Genomic DNA, 18791 nt, shown 5'->3' with positions numbered 1-18791 from the left:
AATTGGGTCTTTTTTGAACTTTATTATGCATGATTATTATAGCTTTGTATTTCCCTCCGACCTATCCGTTTCATTTGGTCAACTAGATTGATTTATCTTTAGTAGGAGAGGTGTTTTGTAGTTGGTTCAATCTTGCAATGTCCTCACCCACTGACAGCAAGGATAGCGAGGCACGTATTTGTATTGTTGCCACTAAGGATAAAGCGACATGGTTTAATCATATTGCTTGGTTTTATTCTATCTACATCATGTCTTCTTATTTAAAGTGTTACTCTGTTTGTCATTAACTTAATACACGTCCCGTTTTTATTTACTCAACATATTATCTTTGACTAAAGTCAAACTTTAAGAGTTTAACCGATTTTGTAGAAAATAATATGAACATTTACAATAACAGATTTATATATGTGAAAATATATGCAATGGTGAATTCAATGATATATATTTGGCGATGTATATGTTAATATATTTTTCTACAAACTTGTTGAAAGTATATAAAGTTCAACTTTCGACAAACCTAATATGCGGAGTAAATAAAAACGGAGAGAGTATGATAGATGCATGCTAGATAGTGGTCAATTGGTGGAGTAATAGTAGTAGATGCAGAATCATTTATGCCTACTTGTGATGAACGTAATGCCTATATACATGATGATTGCCATGAATATCATCGTAACTATGCACTTTTCTATCAATTGCCCAACAGTAATTTGTCTACCCAGCGTATGCTATTTTTGTGAGAGATAAGTCTCTAATGAAAACTTTTTGCGGGAAGTCTCTAATGAAAATTTATGGCCCTCGGATCTATTTAAATCATATTAGTAAAATAGAAAATACTTTGTTGTAATTTTTCTTCTTTTATTTTACTTTGCAATTTATCTATCTATCATTATCAGATTTAAGAGAGAAGGGTTCTTCCTCCCCTCATCAGCCTTTTGCCTCCGTCTCTCCTTCATTAAATGCTTTGTAAATTTTCACGTGCAGAAGGGCAAAGCTATCTAATTCATGTATCCTGACAAGCCATGCCAATTGCCAACCATCATAGCCTCCTCCAAATCATTGGTGTGCTCCATCCCTAGTTGTTAAGCTTAACAGGTAATATCACCGGGAGTCATAGAACTTGCATCACATATTCAGTTTGGTGCTACAAATTTTAAAATACGGTTTTGTAGTCACCTTTTTTTGCCATCAAATCAGAGAGCTTTATTGCATGAATGTGTTTCCTGGACAATCAGCCAGAAGGCTGGTTACCAGAAATTGAGGAGTCTCGTCGAGCCAACTTTCGGTCACAGACAAAGTGCAAGCACGTTTTGCACAAAGATGTGTCGGTAAGTTGGCCGCCCGATTTACATGCTGAATATCAAAAAACGGAAAATTATGAACTAGCTCTCCTATTTCTTGTAAGATAGGTGCCACAATTGAACGGGAATTGTGACGAGTGTTCCAGAGTGTCACCAACTCCAGACAGTCCACCTTCATGATCACATGCGAAAAACCTCGAAGTGCCGCAAACCGAGCTCCTTCTCGGAGTGACAAGGCTTCGATGATCAGTGGGTCTGAGATACCCACGAATGGTTTGCTCCAGGCTCGCCGAGGAGGAGCGTGCTACACCGCCCGTGCCGCCCTTTCCGGCGGCAAAATTTAGGGCCCCGTCAGTAGTGATCTTGATGACTCCTGAATCTGGTGGCCTCCAGCCATATCCTGGTAAAACCAAAGGTAGGTTCCGAGGGAGATCAAGGATCGCCAGCGCCTCCTTGGTATTTCTGAGAGCCGAAACCGGGTCCCTTCCTTCTTCTCCATGCTTGATGCGATTGCGAGAGTGCCAAATTGTTCACATGATGGTGATTATCTTAGCACGATCTTCCTCTGCAATTCGGTCATCACATAGAATATCTTGAGCCCAGGAATCCGGGTGTAGTCATGGCAGTCTTACACCGAACCAGCCCCAAGCTTCGCCCCAAAAACGTTGTGCGTGAGAGCACTGAATGCGAGCATGCATGAGGTCTTCTTTTCTTGCTAAACAAACATTGCATCGGTCTATAACAGCAATATGTCGGTGTTTGAGAGTGCACTCGTCTGGAAGGATCTTCCTAAGTACTCTCCACCAGAATACGTGTACTTTTGGGATGACTTTGAGTTTCTACAAAGCATTCCACAATTGTTTTTCATCTCCTGAGGTGCCGGTAGCCGTCCCTTCTCCTAGAGCTAGACGCTCATTCTGAGTCATTAGAGCACGGTACGCCGATTTAACAGTGTAGTTGCCTGATCTCTCAAAGGCCCAAGCAAAGGAATCATCTCCACCTCCTCGCCTAATGGGTATGTTTAAGATCGCCTCGGCGTCAGGTGTAATGAATGTCGATCTCACAAGATCATGCCGCCATGACCAATTGTCCTCATCAATCAGGTCCGAAACAAGATGGACATTGGTATTCAATGGTTTGAAGCTCGGGGACATAGAAATAGTTCCAGGGATCCACTTATCCGTCCAGGCATCGATGGATGTCCCATCACCAACTCTTTTTATTAGGCCAGCAGTCAAAGCTTCCCTGCCTACTATAATCGCTCTCCATGTTGCAGAAGCAGATTTTGGTATAGTTGCATGCATGAAATCCGTATCAGGGAAATAACGTCCTTTCAAAACTCTCGCACATAGGGAATCTGGGTTCGTTAAGAACCTCCATCCGTGTTTCCCTAATAGTGCTAGATTGAACTGATGAGGTTCACGGAAACCCATTCCTCCTTTACACTTTGATGTAGCGAGATCTTTCCATGACACCCAGTGCATAGCATTTTTGTCAAGAGAACTACTCCAGAAAAACTTGGCCATGGGAGAAGTCAAACTCTTACAAACTTTCTTGGTGAGCAAAAAGGTACTCATCGAGTACGTACGAATTGCCTGTACTACTAACTTGAGTAGTGTTTCACGTCCCGCGCAAGCCAAAAGCTTCTCAGACCATCCTTGCATTTTGCCACGAGCCTTCTCTCTGATGTGATTAAAGGTTCCACTAGTTATACGTCCAACAGCAGTAGGAAGGCCCAAGTATCGCTCGCTGAAAGCCTCTACTGCAATATTCAGAATAGCTTTCAACTGTTCTTGCAACTGAGCTGGTGTGTTTGAGCTGAAATATATTGAGCTCTTCTCCCCATTCACACACTGCCCCGACGCTTCCCCATAAATTCGAAGAATGTCGTTCAGCCTTACAGCACTTTGGGATATAGCACTGATGAAAATGAGACTATCATCTGCAAATAAAAGGTGTGTAACCCAAGGTGATTTGTAGCTGACTCTAATTCCTCTGTCTATAAATCCACCATTATAGTACTTAAGAAGACAGGAGAAACCCTCAGCACAAATAAGAAACAGATACGGCGAAACCAGGTCGCCTTGTCTGAATTCGCGGGATGGAGTAAAATAGGGTAACAATTCTCCATTAACACGTACAGAGAACCGTACTGAAGATACACACTTCATGATAAGTCGAACAAAGACCATGCTGAAACCTAGCCGAATAAGGATTGCCTCCAGAAAATTCCATTCCACTCGGCCGTAAGCTTTCATCTTGTCTAACTTGACAGCACAAGCATAATTTTTCCCTTTTTCCGCCTTCTCATTGTGTGCACACTTTCATATGCCACTAAAACATTGTCAGTGATCAGGCGACCAAGGACAAAAGTGCTTTGCTCTTCACTGATAATCAGACCCATAAATAATCTCATCCGATTAGTAATGCATTTGGCAGCAATTTTGTACAAAACCGGACAGAGAGCTATAGGTCTATATTGAGAGATTGACTGGGGGTGTCGTACCTTCGGGATCAACTAACTTGACTCAAGCGTGCAAACATGGTCACACTACGCGTATGTGGCGTATCCATGTGTATGCATCACTTGCAAGTGATGTGTTTTTACACAAAACACCGTCAAAAAGTCAACCAGAGAGACGCATTTTTGAACAAAACACCCTCATATTTTCCTATTTACAGAAAGCATGACCACAATACTATCCATATGTGCGAAAATTAAACAACAAAAAGTTGTAACAGCCCGAGACCGATTATTTCCGTAATTATTATTATATGGGTTGCTCGATGTTTTTTTTGCATTGCATCATTTCATCATGCCACCATGTCAATAATTATTGCAACTCAAATTGCATGGATTTTTTATCCATTTAAATTGAGGGAAATTCACGTGATGATTTCTCTTTAAAACATATATCCTCCCAATACTTATAGGGAGCTAAAATAATTATTCCATTGATTTGGAATCACCCACACTTGCAATGTAATCCCCATGCCTTTTATACTTTGAGTTTGACCTCCAAACCTTGTCAATGATTCTTTCTCCATTCATCGAAGCCCCACCAAATTCCAGCCCAAAACATCGCAGCCACCGTCGTCGCCGAGGGAGACTCCGCCTTGCCCGAGGACACCCCCACAACGCAAGCAAGGTCCTCGCCGCCGCCGTCGGCCGCAGCGGCTTCGCCCTGCAGCTTCCTCCGGCGGTGGCGGAGAAGAGGGGTGTTTCTTTGGGTGGCGGCGGCGGCGCTAGATTTCCTTCAGAATGTAATTATAACGCTGAGTAATGTGGATACTCAAGTTATTCTCCAATTTTTTTGTTGCGGGACGTACAAGTGTTGTTGTCATTGTTTTCTTTCTGAAACAAGTTGGAAAGATAGCGTCACTACAGTAAATGTACAAATCCCCGCGCTTTCGAGCTATACTCGGATTCAAACCACAGACAGACATACCGCTGATTGCCGCCAATTGCCCCGTCTCCGCGTCCCTTCTTTCTTGCTCTCCCAAATTCCCGATCTATCTCACCTCGCCCTCCACCGCATCCTCTTCCTCCCTCCCGCCGCCGGATCCGTGATCTCGCGATCGTCGTTTGATCGTTGCTCTCGCGACTCCGCGGCCGCGACCATGGCCGACACCACGGTGCTTCCCCCGTCTCTGCTCCCGCGCCCTAGCGCCGCCGCCGCCGCCAATCTGCACTCCTGCTCCTCCCGCGTGCGCGTAAACCCTGCCTTGATGGCTAATCCCGCCGCTGCCAAGAGGCCGAAGCGGCCCATGTCCGTGTGCGACGGGCAGCCGCCGGCGAAGCGCGTACGCGGTGTCTGCTCGGGGGGCGAGCTCCATGTCGCGGTGGCTGCCAACATCAAGAACAGCAAGCTTCCATGTCCCAGCAACGGCAAGGATCCGAAGAATCTCCACTCCTCTGTGATCAAGAACCAGGTCGCCCAATCTCCGGCGAGCTCGACGCAATCGAAGCCGCCGATCAGCATGCGCCAACTGATCGAGAACGCTCGCCTCGCCATGGATTGGGCGCACCCTGCCTCCGAAGAAGAGGCCAGCCGTCAGCGGGACATCGAGCATAGCAGAGAGGAGGCCCGGCGAAAGGTGGAGCAGATGGTGGACACCGTGCAGTTCAACGACCCCTGGATACATCACTCCGACGTGACCAAGTCCCCTGAGGAGCTGCTCCAAGCAAGACAGCAAGCTTGGCGTTATCAAGCTCACCGCATCGAGATGGCTCGTCGACGGGACTTTGCTCAAGCGATGCAAATCCACGGATGTGTGGTCAAGTGATCGAAGCAGAGGAAGAAATCATCAGCAGCGCTAGTGTTGGTGGTAGTCTTGCTTAGCTGACCAAAGCAGAGGAAGCAGAGTCGGCAATCTGCAGTGCTAGTGTTGCAAAGCAGAGTCACTAGTGCTAGTTGCAAGTGTGTAGGAGTATTTCACTGGCATGTTTTTCGGTAGTGCGAGTGAATTTGGCCAACAATTAGTGTGCATTATGATCACAATTGATCAATTAATGCAAGGGATTGTTCTATGTAAAAGCATTGGATCAGTCTGTTGTAGTATGTTTTATGTAAAAGCATTGGATGTGATGATCCCACCAAGAAGATCACTTCTGTGCTTGAACTACTATTCCAGATAACTTCTATTTTCCTGGAGAAGAACAGATATGTCTGCTTGCTGAACTTTTGAGTCCTGATGCAGAATTTACTTGTCGCATCAGGAAGGCGCCGAAAAGCCTGTTTCATTCAGACAATTGGTGTATATGCTATTTTCCTGGAGAAGAACAGATATGTTGTCTGAATTTCATATTCATTGGCATGGATCCACTGAGGTGAGGGAATTACATCATCTGAATTAGCTTCATTCAAAATCAAGTCAATTATAATGAGAAACGTTGGCAACATCCACAGGTACCTTGAGCGCCATCCACAGCTTCCCGGCTTCCTCCTGAAGAGAAATTAGGAGTTGCATATTTTGACACGCTGGGAAATGGAAAGATTAGCTCTGCACTGTACATGCACATGCTTGTAGATCCTCTGGGGTGACCGATTCTTTTTCCTCTGTAAAAGCCATTAGTTTGTATATATGCATCTTGTGTGCTAATAAAGGTTCCCAGCCAGTTCTTTTATTTGGGAACCTTCTATGAGGTTCCTGAACCAATTTTTTTCCTTTTTTCGTTTCTTGTTCTTGTTTCTGTTTCTTTATTTTTTCTTTTCTTATGTTTCCTTTTTACAGTTTTTTTTCAAATTTACTTTTCTTTATGCCAAAAAAATGTTTATGTTTTTCAGAAATTGTTCAAAACATCACATTTTCAAATTTTGTTCACAAATTCAAAAAAAATGTTTTTTCAAAAATGTTTTTCAATTTTTGTTCACAAATTCAAAAAATGTTTATGTTTTTCAGAAGTTGTTCAAAAATCAAAACATCAAAAATGTTTTCATTTTCAAATTTTGTTCACAAATTCAAAAAAATGTTTTTTTCAAAAATATTTGGGACTTCAAAAAATGTTCATGCCTTTCAAAAATTGTTATTGTTTTCAATTTTTGTTCACAAATTCAAAAAATGATCATGATTTTTTAGAAATGTTCGCCTTTGTCAAATTTTGTTTTGGTTCAAAATTTTATTCACAGACCCCATAAACCTGGGCCGCCGCCTAGAAATGTGCTCATTGACGACCATAGTAGCAACCACTAAATCCTCACACCTTGTTTAATTCCTAATAAATATGTGCACGAATTCAAAACATCTACAGTTAAATGGAAGACTACAACAGATCTAGTTTTCACCTGACCTGATTCTTTGTTGCTCGAATCATAAAAACTATTCTAGTTTAGTTTAGAGCAATACGTCAACAGTTGATAGGAACTGCAATTGCATTATCTTTTCCAGACAAAACAAAAGGACGATTGCTAGACTGGGCTAAGCGATTCAAGATAATTATAGGGTTAACAGAGGGCCTTGTTTACCTGCATAAAGGCTCCATTTTCTGGCTTGTCCACAGAGACTTGAAACCGCATAATATCCTCTTGGATTATAACATGAACCTGAAGCTTACTGAATTTGGATCAGCTAGAACACTGAGTTCAGATGTACTCCCTCTATATGAAATCTTTCTTTACGGAGGAACTAGCAGAAGACCGCACGAGTAGGGTCGCGGGAACCAGGTATCATCTGCTTGCTATATCAATAATCACAAATTCCCATCATTTGTGTTCAAATGTTCTAATCTTACAGTTTTGACATCCTTTGTTTCACTTTTTCAGTGATTACAAAGCTCCAGAGTATGCATCTCGAGGTGTTTACTCGATGAAGACAGATGTGTTCAGCTTTGGCGTTTTGGTTCTGGTGATTATTAGTGGCCGAAAGAATACCATACTCGACAAGCGAGGGGATACTGTTGGTGATCTTGTACGAGATGTGAATGAACTGAACATCTATTTGAAGCAAGATTTCATATAGTTCGCATTCACGAGATGTTTACTATTGTTGCCAGATTATTTTCCTTCTTTTGCGCTACAGTTATCTCATGTCAAGTGTTGAAAAACTATTTCAGGCCTGGCGTATGTGGAAGAACTTGTGGATCCGTTGTTAGGGGACGGATATGAAGTCGCTGAGATAACGAAATGCACTCAGGTGGCACTGCTTTGTGCTCAGGAAGATCCAGCAGACCGGCCTACCATGACAGATGTTGCTGCAATGCTGAACTCTGAATGCATAAGCTTACCAATGGAGCCTAAGCAACCCACCGCGCTGATCCATGGGTGTGCCGACAGAGGCACGTCATCGACATATATGGGCCAATCAAGCAGGACAATAGACATAACAATAACGAGTTCAGCTCCAATGTCGACTAGAGTTCGAATCATTCTTGACCCCGAGGTTTGATATGATGGCAAACATTCAGTAGCATATATAATTAAAAAAATGTGAGGTGAGGATTATGGGCTTTTTATGGCTCAGGTAGCGTACATATTCGAGATATCAAAGATCAGTTTTGTGGAGTGAAAATAAACATGTGTGTGTGTGGTTGGTACCAGCTACCAGACTGATTTTCCATCAGCTACATTGTAATCCAAACGTATAATGTTTCATGTTTTTCTGCTACTACTCTAGCCACTTCTTAGTGAAGTTTAGCCAGGTTTGCTCATGTTCAGTTATTCGCATGTTCTTTTATAGGGACATAGGCACATTCAATTTGAGAATGAGAAATCATCAAACTTCAGCTTGACAAGCAGCAACCACAGAGCTCGGAGTTCAGATCTGTAGCTGCACACACTACGAACACATCAGGATATCAAAATAAGTGTTGTTCAAGATAAAAAGAAATGTTCTGAATGCACAATGGTGGTTAAGATGTTAACTCTGAAAGTTAACAAGCAGGCATTCTTCTGATGTTAACTCTGATTCAGACATTCGTGCCAAAATTGATTCAGACATTCATGCCATCATGTTTAATCTTGCTCTTCTGGGCTTTATGCAAGCAATTTGAATCCGAGTCTCTTGCCGCCAGTTTTAGCTATGCATGCCTGGGCCGACTCGGATTCAAAAACCAAAGTGCGCGTTTCCCGCGTCCCCGTTTGCCTGCCTGGGCCGACTTCGACTCGGATTCAAATTGCTTGCCGCGTCTCCCGCGTCCCCGTTTTCTTGGTCGCCCTGTTTCCCAAATTCCCGATCCATCTGATCTTGCCCCCCGATCAGCCTCCCTCGATCCATCTTCCTCTCCCTCCCAACGCCGGATCGTCGCTCCTCGATCAACTCCGCTGCCGCGACCATGGCCGGCACCACGGTGCTCCCGCCGTCTCTGCTCCCGCGTCGTAGCGCCGCCGCCTCCGCCGACCTGCACTCCTGCTCCTCCCGCGTGCGCGTGAACCCCACCTTGATGGCGAACCCCACGGCTGCCAAGAAGCCAAAGCGCCCCGGATCCGTGCGCGGCGAGCAACCGCCGGCGGCGAAGCGCGTACGCGGTGCCTGCTCCGGGGGCGAGTTCCATGTCGCCGTCCCCGCCAACATCAAGAACGGCAGCAAGCTTCCGTCTCCCAGCAGCGGCAAGGATCCGCTCCACTCCTCCGGGATCAAGAACCAGGTCGCCGAATCTCCGGCGAGCGCGACGCAGTCGAAGCAGCCGATCAGCATGCGCCAACTGATTGAGAATGCTCGCCTCGTCATGGATTGGGCTCACCCTGCCGCCAAAGAAGAGGCCAGCCGTCGGCAGGACATCGAGCGCAGCAGAGCAGAGGCCCGGCGAAAGATGGAGCAGATGGCGGACACGGTGCAGTTCAACGACCCCTGGATCCATTACTCCGACGTGACCAAGTCCCCTGAGGAGCTGCTCAAAGCAAGACAGCACGCATGGCGTTATCAAGCTCACCTCCTCGAGATGGCTCGTCGACGGGACTTTGCTCAAGCGATGCAAATCCAGGATGAGCGCTCGGGTGATGGAAGCAGAGGAAGAAATCATCAGCAGTGCAGGCTTGCTGGTGGTAGTCATGCATCAGAGGAAGCAAAGCAGAGTTAAGCCAGTCCTTCCTAAACCATTCACACATGAGTTTCATTTAATCTTTGCATCTCTAGGTTCTGCACTTAATCACCAAGATTTCTAGTGTTCTTTCAATCCCTTTCAGCCATTAGTAATTTTACAAGAGTGTCAGCAGAGTCTCCATCTAGCTAGGCAGCAAAAACCTTGTTAAGATGTGTACGGCATAGTTACACTACATCCACACCTGGTCCTAAGTAAGGGTTTAAGTAAATAAAGGGCATTTTCAATAAATCAAAGTAAAGCAGATGAGCCTAAAAAGGAAGCTCATGTACTGCAATTCCGGCACGAGACAGAGCGTAAAACGCACTCGTCGCAAAATCCAAAACGCCCGTTTGCTACCCGGCTTGTAGCAGGAAAAAAGGAGTAGAATTGAACTTGTCGATACACACAGTAATCATGTGAGCTGCCTGGCGTCTGGAGACTATGCTGACCCTTCTGTAAAATTAATCTTGGCTGACTTGGATTCTTAGGCATTGGCGTCGTGGTGAGTTAAAGTTGCAGTTTCTGAGGAGTAGCATTGGTTGGTGAACTCTTGTGTGTATGTGTGAGTGAAGCTTTGAGCTAAGCAAGTCCTTGATGTACCGACTATCAAGTTATACTGTAATCAATTTTGGATATGAATGAGAGAATTGTTGGTCTGAATTTTGCAGAGCATTTTAGTAATCTTTTCGTATCTATTTATTCTTGTATGCTTCTGTGGCTTCTTAAAGCATTCTGCTGCTCTAGTCGGAAAAGTGTGTACTGAGGCACAGATCCAATGGATTCATCTCTGATTTCACAATACTTCGTTTGAGTGGTGATGCACATAACCATGTTCGGAAAAGAGTAACTAGTCAAGAATGTGAAAAAGGTGGCATCATATTGCAGCCATCTGTCAAACTCTACACCATCCTTGAAGAAGGTCTCTTGTTCAGTCGCTTGGTGTTCCTTTGGCTCTACAACATTGCCTGTAACTTCTGCTTCACCTAGCATGAAGAAGGTGACTCCAGTTTCAACTCTGCGTGCTCGAAGGGGAATGCGGGATCTCAGCTGCAAAATTCCGAAGCAAAACCGTATTGTTGTTGCTTCACCAAACAAGCAGCCAGTTCCTTTATTGAGTCCGTGTGGGTGAACCTTCGAGTCAGCAGTTTTTCAGTAGCTGAGAAAATCAGAGGAGGCAAAGGATAAGATACAAGTTGCAAATGCGTAGGAGAATTTCACTGGCATGTTTTCCAGTAATGCGAGTGAGATTCTTAATTTGACCGTGAATCAGTTTGAATTACGATCACAAATGATGATTTATGCAAGGGATTCGGTTTATGTAAAACCATTGGATTGGATCACAATTATGATCAGTCTGATGTATGCAAGCATCTGCCACTAGATCTCTTTCCATGTTTTCATCTGATGTGTGCATCTGATGTATGTACAGCTCGTGTGCTTCCTCTCTGAATTTTGCAACTGCTGCAATTTTCGTTCAGTACAGTTGCTGTATATGCCAGACCAGTTTCATGTGCACACTGCAGAGAAAATCAATACTTGACGACGGCAATGGTGTTTACTTCATTGATTATCATATTCATTTACATTGACCCACTGAGTTAAGGGAATTACAATGCATCATCTGAATTCAAAATCAACTCAACTACAATGAGAAACATTGGCAACATCCAGAGGTATTGCAATTCTTCCTCCTCTGTAAAGGCCAGTAGTTTGTTTGTATCTTGTGTGCTAATTAAGGGGCTTGTGTGTAAGAGGTGGACCTCCTTTTAGCATAAGCTTGCAAGTTTGCAGCGTCAAGATGATGCAGACACAAGACAGTCCTGTTCCTGGTTGTCTGACTTGCAGCAGCTCTGAACTTCTGGGTTAATATGGATGTTTCCTTCCCTAAACAGCACTTGTCATCATCAGGGAAACGAACCACCAGTTAAAAAGATACTGTAGTAAGTAGTATGGTCATCTTGAATGGTCAAAACTTAGGCAGCGACACCATCCCATCCATCTTTGACTGGCCATGCCCAGTCATTTGTCTCCAATTCTCAAGGCAAAACTTCCAGCAAGACATTCAGGAACACTAGCCGTCGGTGTAAGTGTAACGCTACTGACAATAGTTCATACCCTTCAACGGCCTGTACGCTGCAGGTCAAACCGGGGGCACCTTCTTTAGCGGCTACGGAGTATCTTCCATGTACAAGCGCGATCCTGTTCCAGGGAGCACACCACAGGTTCAGAGCCCAGTTCCAGACAGTCAGTGCCCTTGGAAATGATGCCATGAGAACCGGTGGTGGCTTGCGCGTGCTGCCTGCCTCACCATGGAAAGCCGGCAGTCAGGTAACATGGTGTTGCCATCCTCTCTTTCCAACTAGCAGCAGTAAAACTTGTAAAACAACATCAACAACACTCGTAAAAGTTTATCCTTCCATGTTTTGTTATACAAGCTATTATATTCTACCACTACATGCTAAAGGGAGCTCAAGCAAAATTACACGCAGCTCCCTTTATTACTACACACATACACAGGACGCAAGCAAACCAACCAATCAATGGCCTTTACAGAGCAACCAAAAGAATCGGCCTCCCCCGGAGCTTACACAACATGTACAGAGCTAATCTTTCTGTCAAAATGCCCACCCTTGGTCTCTCTTCGGTGCCGACCTGCGTCTGCCTAGTGGTGGTCGTCGGGCAGGAAGAGGTACCGGAACGTCGAGTCGAACGGGACGACGGTGAAGCTGCGGAAGCCGAGGAGCCGCTGCTTGCGCGACGACGTGGTGTCCTGCACCGCCGCGACCTGGGCCGGCGTCAGCTGCCGGCAGATCCAGTCGGCCAGCAGCGAGTCCTCCACCGCGCCCTTGCCGTAGCTCTGCAGCAGCGCCGGGACAGTGAGCTTCCCCTTGTCGTTGATCCCGACCGACGCCCGGATGTAGTCCCTCATCGACTCCTGCAGCTGCTGCCGAACGTTCTCGGCCGAGAAAATCCTCACCTGTCACGTACGTAGCAAGTTGTTTCATCAGGTTAAAAAATGCTTTGCAGCAACGGTCGGTTGTGCTTGTAGCTCTGGTTTATTTAACTAACACATTGCCGGTGTATACTTGTTGTTGACAAGATGAGCTCATCCACTTACAGCAGGTGAGGAGAACATCCCGCTGCTCAGTGCAAACAACGCCAGGGGCTCCACGTCGTCGACCGAATACCTCTTGTGCTCCTCGGTGACTCTGAACTTGTGAAGGGCTAACATCAAAGACTGCAAAGGGAGGGAAAACGGTAAGATGAATGAATGTTGACTTGCATGACAAAGAAATTAGATCGACAAATGAGGAATGGATAGTACGATCTGTGGCCGGTGTGCTGGGTTCTTCATCTTTAGGATTATAAACTCTATTTCAGCTGCACTGAAGGACTGCCCACCAACCTTGTAACAGGCCTGCAACATTAGCTTAAGTTTGTTATTGATATGTAATGAAATAAACCTGGCTATAACCAAATAAGTGCTCCATTAGACAAACCTTCTGCATTAGCGAGAAAAGCTTAATGTCGTTCCCGGGGACTCCATAAGCTAAATATGCCTGCAAAAAAATATGCACATAATTTGGCATGTGAGCAGCCAAGAATATATAACAGCAACACATGGCCCGTGAATAATTGACAGTGGGGCATAAAGCAGCAACTTGTTTTTTAACACATAATTCAGTGGAACTGCTGAGTATTTAAAATCACCACAACAACTATTGTGACATAACACTAACTATTGCCTTCAAAACTCCTACTGACAAAAAAAAATGAACACGATTTGCGAACAAAGAAGAAATACTTTTCATCTTTCCATGTATGCTAAGCAATGGATGGTACTTACATGCATTATTAGGGCGTTGTAAAGGTTGATCCAAAACGCTAACCGCTCGTCACAGTTCATACGGGTAGGATCAACCTTTGATAGTTGCTCCACAAGGGACCTGCAGATAAAGAATAATTAAACAGTTAGATCATGCCATGGCATGAAGAACATCCTTTGTTCAGATAACCAACACCATAGTGCTCTATTGGACTTATAAGGTAAAAACAAGCACTTTTGAGACCTTCATTTACAAAATGTAGCTTTTGTGGTCACATTTTTTCAGTAAATGATACTACATCATGTCATGTGCTCTATTGTTACTCCAGGCTGTCTCAAATAATTTTCCCTCCAGTTCATCTAAATTCTGTTTGACTATTTATGTAAGCATGCAATTAGTTCATTAGTATTAATTTCTTTAGGCAAGGGTTCAACAAGAAACCTGAATTTTTGGAGAGCATCAGATGCATATTCAAGCTGTTCCTTGCATACATTCATCCAAGATACTTCGGCTACTGAACAGTACTTCCCAATGTCTCTTCGAGCTTCCTTCCCATTAACACTGTATGGATCAAAGTTCCCCACTTCATCTATAATATCTTCATCGTGATCTGAATCAACTGAAGGGCTTCGCAGCACTGAGGCCATTAAAGATGAATCTGACACAGACGTAAATGTAGAGCCAGATAAACATCCCGCTGATGAAGACGAATTATCAGAAGACAACTTTGGTGATATCTTCGACGATCGAGATAAATGTAGGAAGATATCTCTCATGCAGCGCACCATCTCTCCAGAGAGCTGATTTGGATTGTTGCACATGTTTCCATTCATGCTGTGTTTCTTCGGATCAGGTTCCCTAAATGACAATGCATCTATTCCAAGATACTCTTTGCCATCCTTCTCTGTAGAGCTTGGCTCTTGCATCTGCAGGAACAAGAAGATTTTACTTCACTGACAACTTTAAATATTTTGCATAGAACATAAACTACTGGTAAATAGGCATGAAGTAGGACCTCTTCATCTTGGTGTTTTTCTAGAAATATATTTAAACTGACGTCTTGGTGCTCTTCTAGCTGCCCACTTGTAGACATCTTCTCCCTATTTTCACTCTCTTTTTCAACATCGTGCCGTTCTTCAAGTTCAGGGTATAGATATTCTTCCATTGACTGAACTGACTCATATTCCTCCAACTTAAAATCTCTTAACGCCGATGTGTGCTTTGAAAGTAAAACAAACAAACCGTCAGCAATTCCGGACAGAAATAAGGACTTCCCAATGAGATTATTGCTACAAAGAGAACTTACTTCATCCCCTGTGCATTTACTAGTTGATGGTGTCGATAGTAAGCATTCTGGATTACTTTCTACTAGTAACCTTTCAGTCCTTACATGACACAGCTGGTAGCGTAAATCGCTTAGATCCGTCTCGAGCTTTGAGATAGTGATTTCTAAAGAGGATATGCTATCTACGAGCTCCTGCGCCTGGAAATAAGATGTTAAAAAATAATATTCAATGGTGGCCATCTACAATCACAAGTAAATTACAAACATATGTACCATGTATTTGTGGCAAAAAAAAAAAGAATACACTGATGTGTGCAGACCTTGTTTGGTAGCTTTGTGGAAGATTTAAGTATCAGCTCGGCATCGTGTGTGATGGCATCTGTCAACGCAAGATGCATGTCGATCTCTTCCTGGAGCTGCCTCTGCAAATTCCTGACCTGTGGCATGTAATCACATCTGAGAATACTGGATCTCATTCCTTTGAAGTTGCACCATATATGTCCCAAAACCAAAGTTACGTGTAATATATGTATAAATTCAGCAAATTAGCTCCAGTAAATGTCAAGCATAACCAGTTCATTTTGAGGATCATTCCCATTCCCATTTCCCAGAAGGAATTTTCAGCCAAACAAAGGAGCACAACATGCTGTCACAACTCACAACACAAATGAAAGCATGATCCTTTCAGCTGTAAACAGCATCACAGTAGCACAGACATCGAAATTGTAGAGAAGATGAAGCAATTATGGAAGGCAACTCACTTCCTGCTCGAGCTGCGATCTGTACCGCCGCATGCCGCCCCTCCAGGCCCCTTCCCTCTTGCCGCCACCATTGCTGCTATCATCCTGCAATGGGAACACCACACCAGTTAATCAGGTTCATGGATCACCTGAAACATTCCAGTGAACAGGATTGCCGCCGGGTGAAACCAATCGGCCGGGGAGGAGAATGCAGACAGTTGGCGCGGCGAACAGAGTGGAAACTCACAAATTTCCTAGCGAGAGCAGGTGAAAAACTACTGGAGTACTAGTAGCAAGCAAAGGGGAAAGTGGCATCTCGTCTTGGGGGCCCTCGAATTCAGCACGCGGGCAGACAGCTTGTCTGAAGCTGATGATTCGCGCTGCTGCTGCCAATGGCGGGGAATGCACAAAAACAACACCTTGTTTGCAGAATTCCCGGAGCGGAAATTCTAATTCTCGGTGCGGGGAAGCAAGAAATCGGACGTTGACTGTACGGGCGCGACGCATTCATTCACCAGAGAAGAAAGGAGTTGGGGTAGAAGAGGAGAGACCAACCGCGGAGCAGCTCGCCGACGACGCCTCGCCGCTCCCCGCCGCGAGACGCGCGGGGCGCTCCTGCTCCTGCTCCGGCGGCGGCGGCGGCGTGGGGCACGCGTCGCCGCCCGACCTCCGGCCGCCGCGGCCCATCCGCTGCATCGCCCTCTGGATCGAGCCGCCCCTGCGCGCGCGGGCCAAGAAAAGCAGCAGCAGCTTTGGTGAGCGAGCAGGAAAACACCCAAATCAAGAGCGCGGAAGCATACGAACGGGGGAGGGGCAGGGGCTGACAGGGTCACGGAGGCGCGCATCTTGTCGGACGCCGCGGCCACGGCCGCCGCTGCCGCCAGCGCGTCCTCCGCGCGGACGCACAGCATCCACCACCGCCCTCCTCCCGGCTCCAGACACAGACAGCGAGAGAGCCCTCCCACCGCGGCTCAGCGACGCGCGGTACGTACTGGCCGCGGCACTAAACTAAGCGCCTCCGGAGAGCCGGACACCGGCAAGGGAACGGGGCAAACGACAAGGGTGGCTGGCAGCAAAGCCTATCTACCCGTCGCTCGCTAATGACCGTGGCGGCGATGCGCTTTGTGCTGGCGATCATGGCGCCGTGACGACCGGCTTAGCTCACACACGCTATCACACTGGTGAGCTCGTAGCGAGTGAGCCCACGACGCCGCGCCGCAATAATGGTCTCGGGGACGAGGCACGGCGCCGCAGGCCAGGGGCGTCTCGTCGATCGGTCGGTCGGTCGACGAGGTTCCCAGATTTGATTTTGGCCGCGGACCGGCGGGCGGGCCCCGCGGCGCAGCGAAGGAGAGGGACGGTTTGTTGGTGGAGTTGGTGAGGGGGACGGCGTGGCGTGGTGGGATGGATCGGGTCTTTGGCTTGGCCGGCTGCGCTACGGCCGGTCTGGGAAAGGAGACGCGGCTCGTGCCGTGTCGCGTTGCGTGCTGTGCTGATTGATTGTGTTGGACTGTTGGTGGTACTGTACGTACTCCTAGGAGGAGGAGTAGAGTAGGTGTGCGGTTTATGTTTGTGTCCATGGATGAAAAATGGTGGCCAGGCCAGGTGGTCACGCTCTCTTCTGATCTGGACTCAACTCGTGAGAATTGCGCCTTTGCCAGGTGGTGGGGCTCCTTCTCCTCTGCTGCTGCTGCTGCGTAACTTCGTTCCGGGCCAGTGAAGTGAGCTTGAGCTACTGCAGTAAGATCAACTTCGACGGCCCAAACGAACGCGCGCTTTGTCTGCTTGGGTCGGCTAGACGGACGTGTGCATCCGCATAGTTAAATTGGGTCGGCTTGACCGTTCAATGAGGAGGCCGACCTAAATGTACCGCCGTGAAAAAAATTGCACGAAATAAACATAAATAAACATAAAATAGCCGGTCAAACGCCGGCCAAATTCCACCTAAATCTAATAAACATTAAATAAAACATTAAAAAAAGTCTGCGTCCGCCTGCTGTCGCCCGGCACGCTGTCCTTGACGTCGTCGGCCTTACTCTTGCACTTGCCGTCGACGCCGTCGTCGTCGGTGAGGTCGATGAAGACCGGAGCAGGGCCAGCCCACCCGAACGCCGCCTGGTACGCTGCCAGGGCAGCCTCCTCCGGCGTCTGCTGGGGTGGCGGCATTGCGGCAAGCCGCGCGCGCTCCTCCTCCTCCTCCTCCTCGAGCCGGAGCGCCTCCGCGTCGTGTTGGAGCATGGCGTCGTAGCGCATCTACTCCTCGTCATCGGCCTGCTCCTGGCGGAGCCAGTGCTCCTTCCATCGCTCGAGGTGGGCCGCCTCCTCCTTCGACACCGTGGCGAAGTGGACAGGAGACGCGCTCACCCACTCGCGGTACTGACCCGTCCACGAGTAGGCCTCCTCCGGCCAAGTGGGTGGAGGCGGGCAGCGCTTACGCGTCGGCTCCGGCTCCGGCTTGGGCTGGACGGGCGGCGACGGTGGCGGTGGCGGCACGAAGAGCATGGTGTGGACAGAGTCCCCCGCTGCCGACAGGGCAAGGGCTTGCTCCAGCCCATCCCAATGGGCGTCCTCCTCGAGGCGGCTAGCCTCCAGCGCGTGCTACAGGGCCTCCTCGAGGGCGGCTTGGTACTCCGCCTCCATGTCCTCCGGCTCTACCTGCGGGGCCGGCGGTGAGAACGACGTCGACACCCGAGCGACGTTGCTCCTCGTGTTCGAGGGCGAACCACGCCTCCCAGTTGGGATAGTCGGCGTACTACTCTGGCAGCCGACGCTGCTCCGGCGTGAGCTGCGCGCGGCGCCTGCGCACCTCGTCGTCGTGCGCCCGTTGGGTATGAGGAACCGCCGGCACCGGGATCCGCTGCGGATCCAGATGCCAACGGTGCGGCAGCGTGACATCCGGGTACGGCAATGGTTGCCTGTACTCCCAGTGCCACCGCGCTTGGTGCACCGGGATGTGCAGGCGCTGGCGACCAGGGCGGAAACGCGTCGCCACCGAAGGAGGAGGAGGAGGAGGAGAAGGGGAGCACGGAGGACGAGGCGTCGGGGGTGCCCTTGCCCTTGCCCTTGCTGCTGCCAAAGAGGCCCATGGCTAGGGTTTGCGGACGCCGACGAGGAAGCAAA

The 18791-nt window shown here is 47.3% G+C and overlaps 1 protein-coding gene and 1 pseudogene across 1 annotated transcript; one reads left to right on the top strand and one right to left on the bottom strand.

The window, feature by feature from the left end:
* The first annotated feature begins 4922 nt into the window (after positions 1-4922).
* LOC119333752 lies at positions 4923-8186 on the top strand (annotated as a pseudogene).
* A 3983-nt stretch (positions 8187-12169) lies between these two features.
* On the bottom strand, positions 12170-16897 carry LOC119329328. Its single transcript, XM_037602343.1, has 12 exons — positions 16497-16897; positions 16227-16389; positions 15693-15776; positions 15252-15368; positions 14953-15129; positions 14662-14865; positions 14088-14572; positions 13667-13766; positions 13320-13379; positions 13145-13237; positions 12938-13057; positions 12170-12796 (listed from the first exon to the last, which is right to left on the bottom strand). Exons 1-12 carry the CDS (start codon positions 16580-16582, stop codon positions 12482-12484), a joined length of 2004 nt encoding a protein of 667 aa, XP_037458240.1. The 5' UTR covers positions 16583-16897; the 3' UTR covers positions 12170-12481.
* Between the last annotated feature and the right edge of the window lie 1894 nt (positions 16898-18791).

The sequence above is a fragment of the Triticum dicoccoides genome, chromosome 7A, assembly GCF_002162155.2.
Source record: "Triticum dicoccoides isolate Atlit2015 ecotype Zavitan chromosome 7A, WEW_v2.0, whole genome shotgun sequence".
NCBI classification, from domain to species: Eukaryota; Viridiplantae; Streptophyta; class Magnoliopsida; order Poales; family Poaceae; genus Triticum; species Triticum dicoccoides.
Note: the sequence above shows the minus strand (reverse complement) of the source record. Positions and strands in the feature narration are given on the sequence as shown.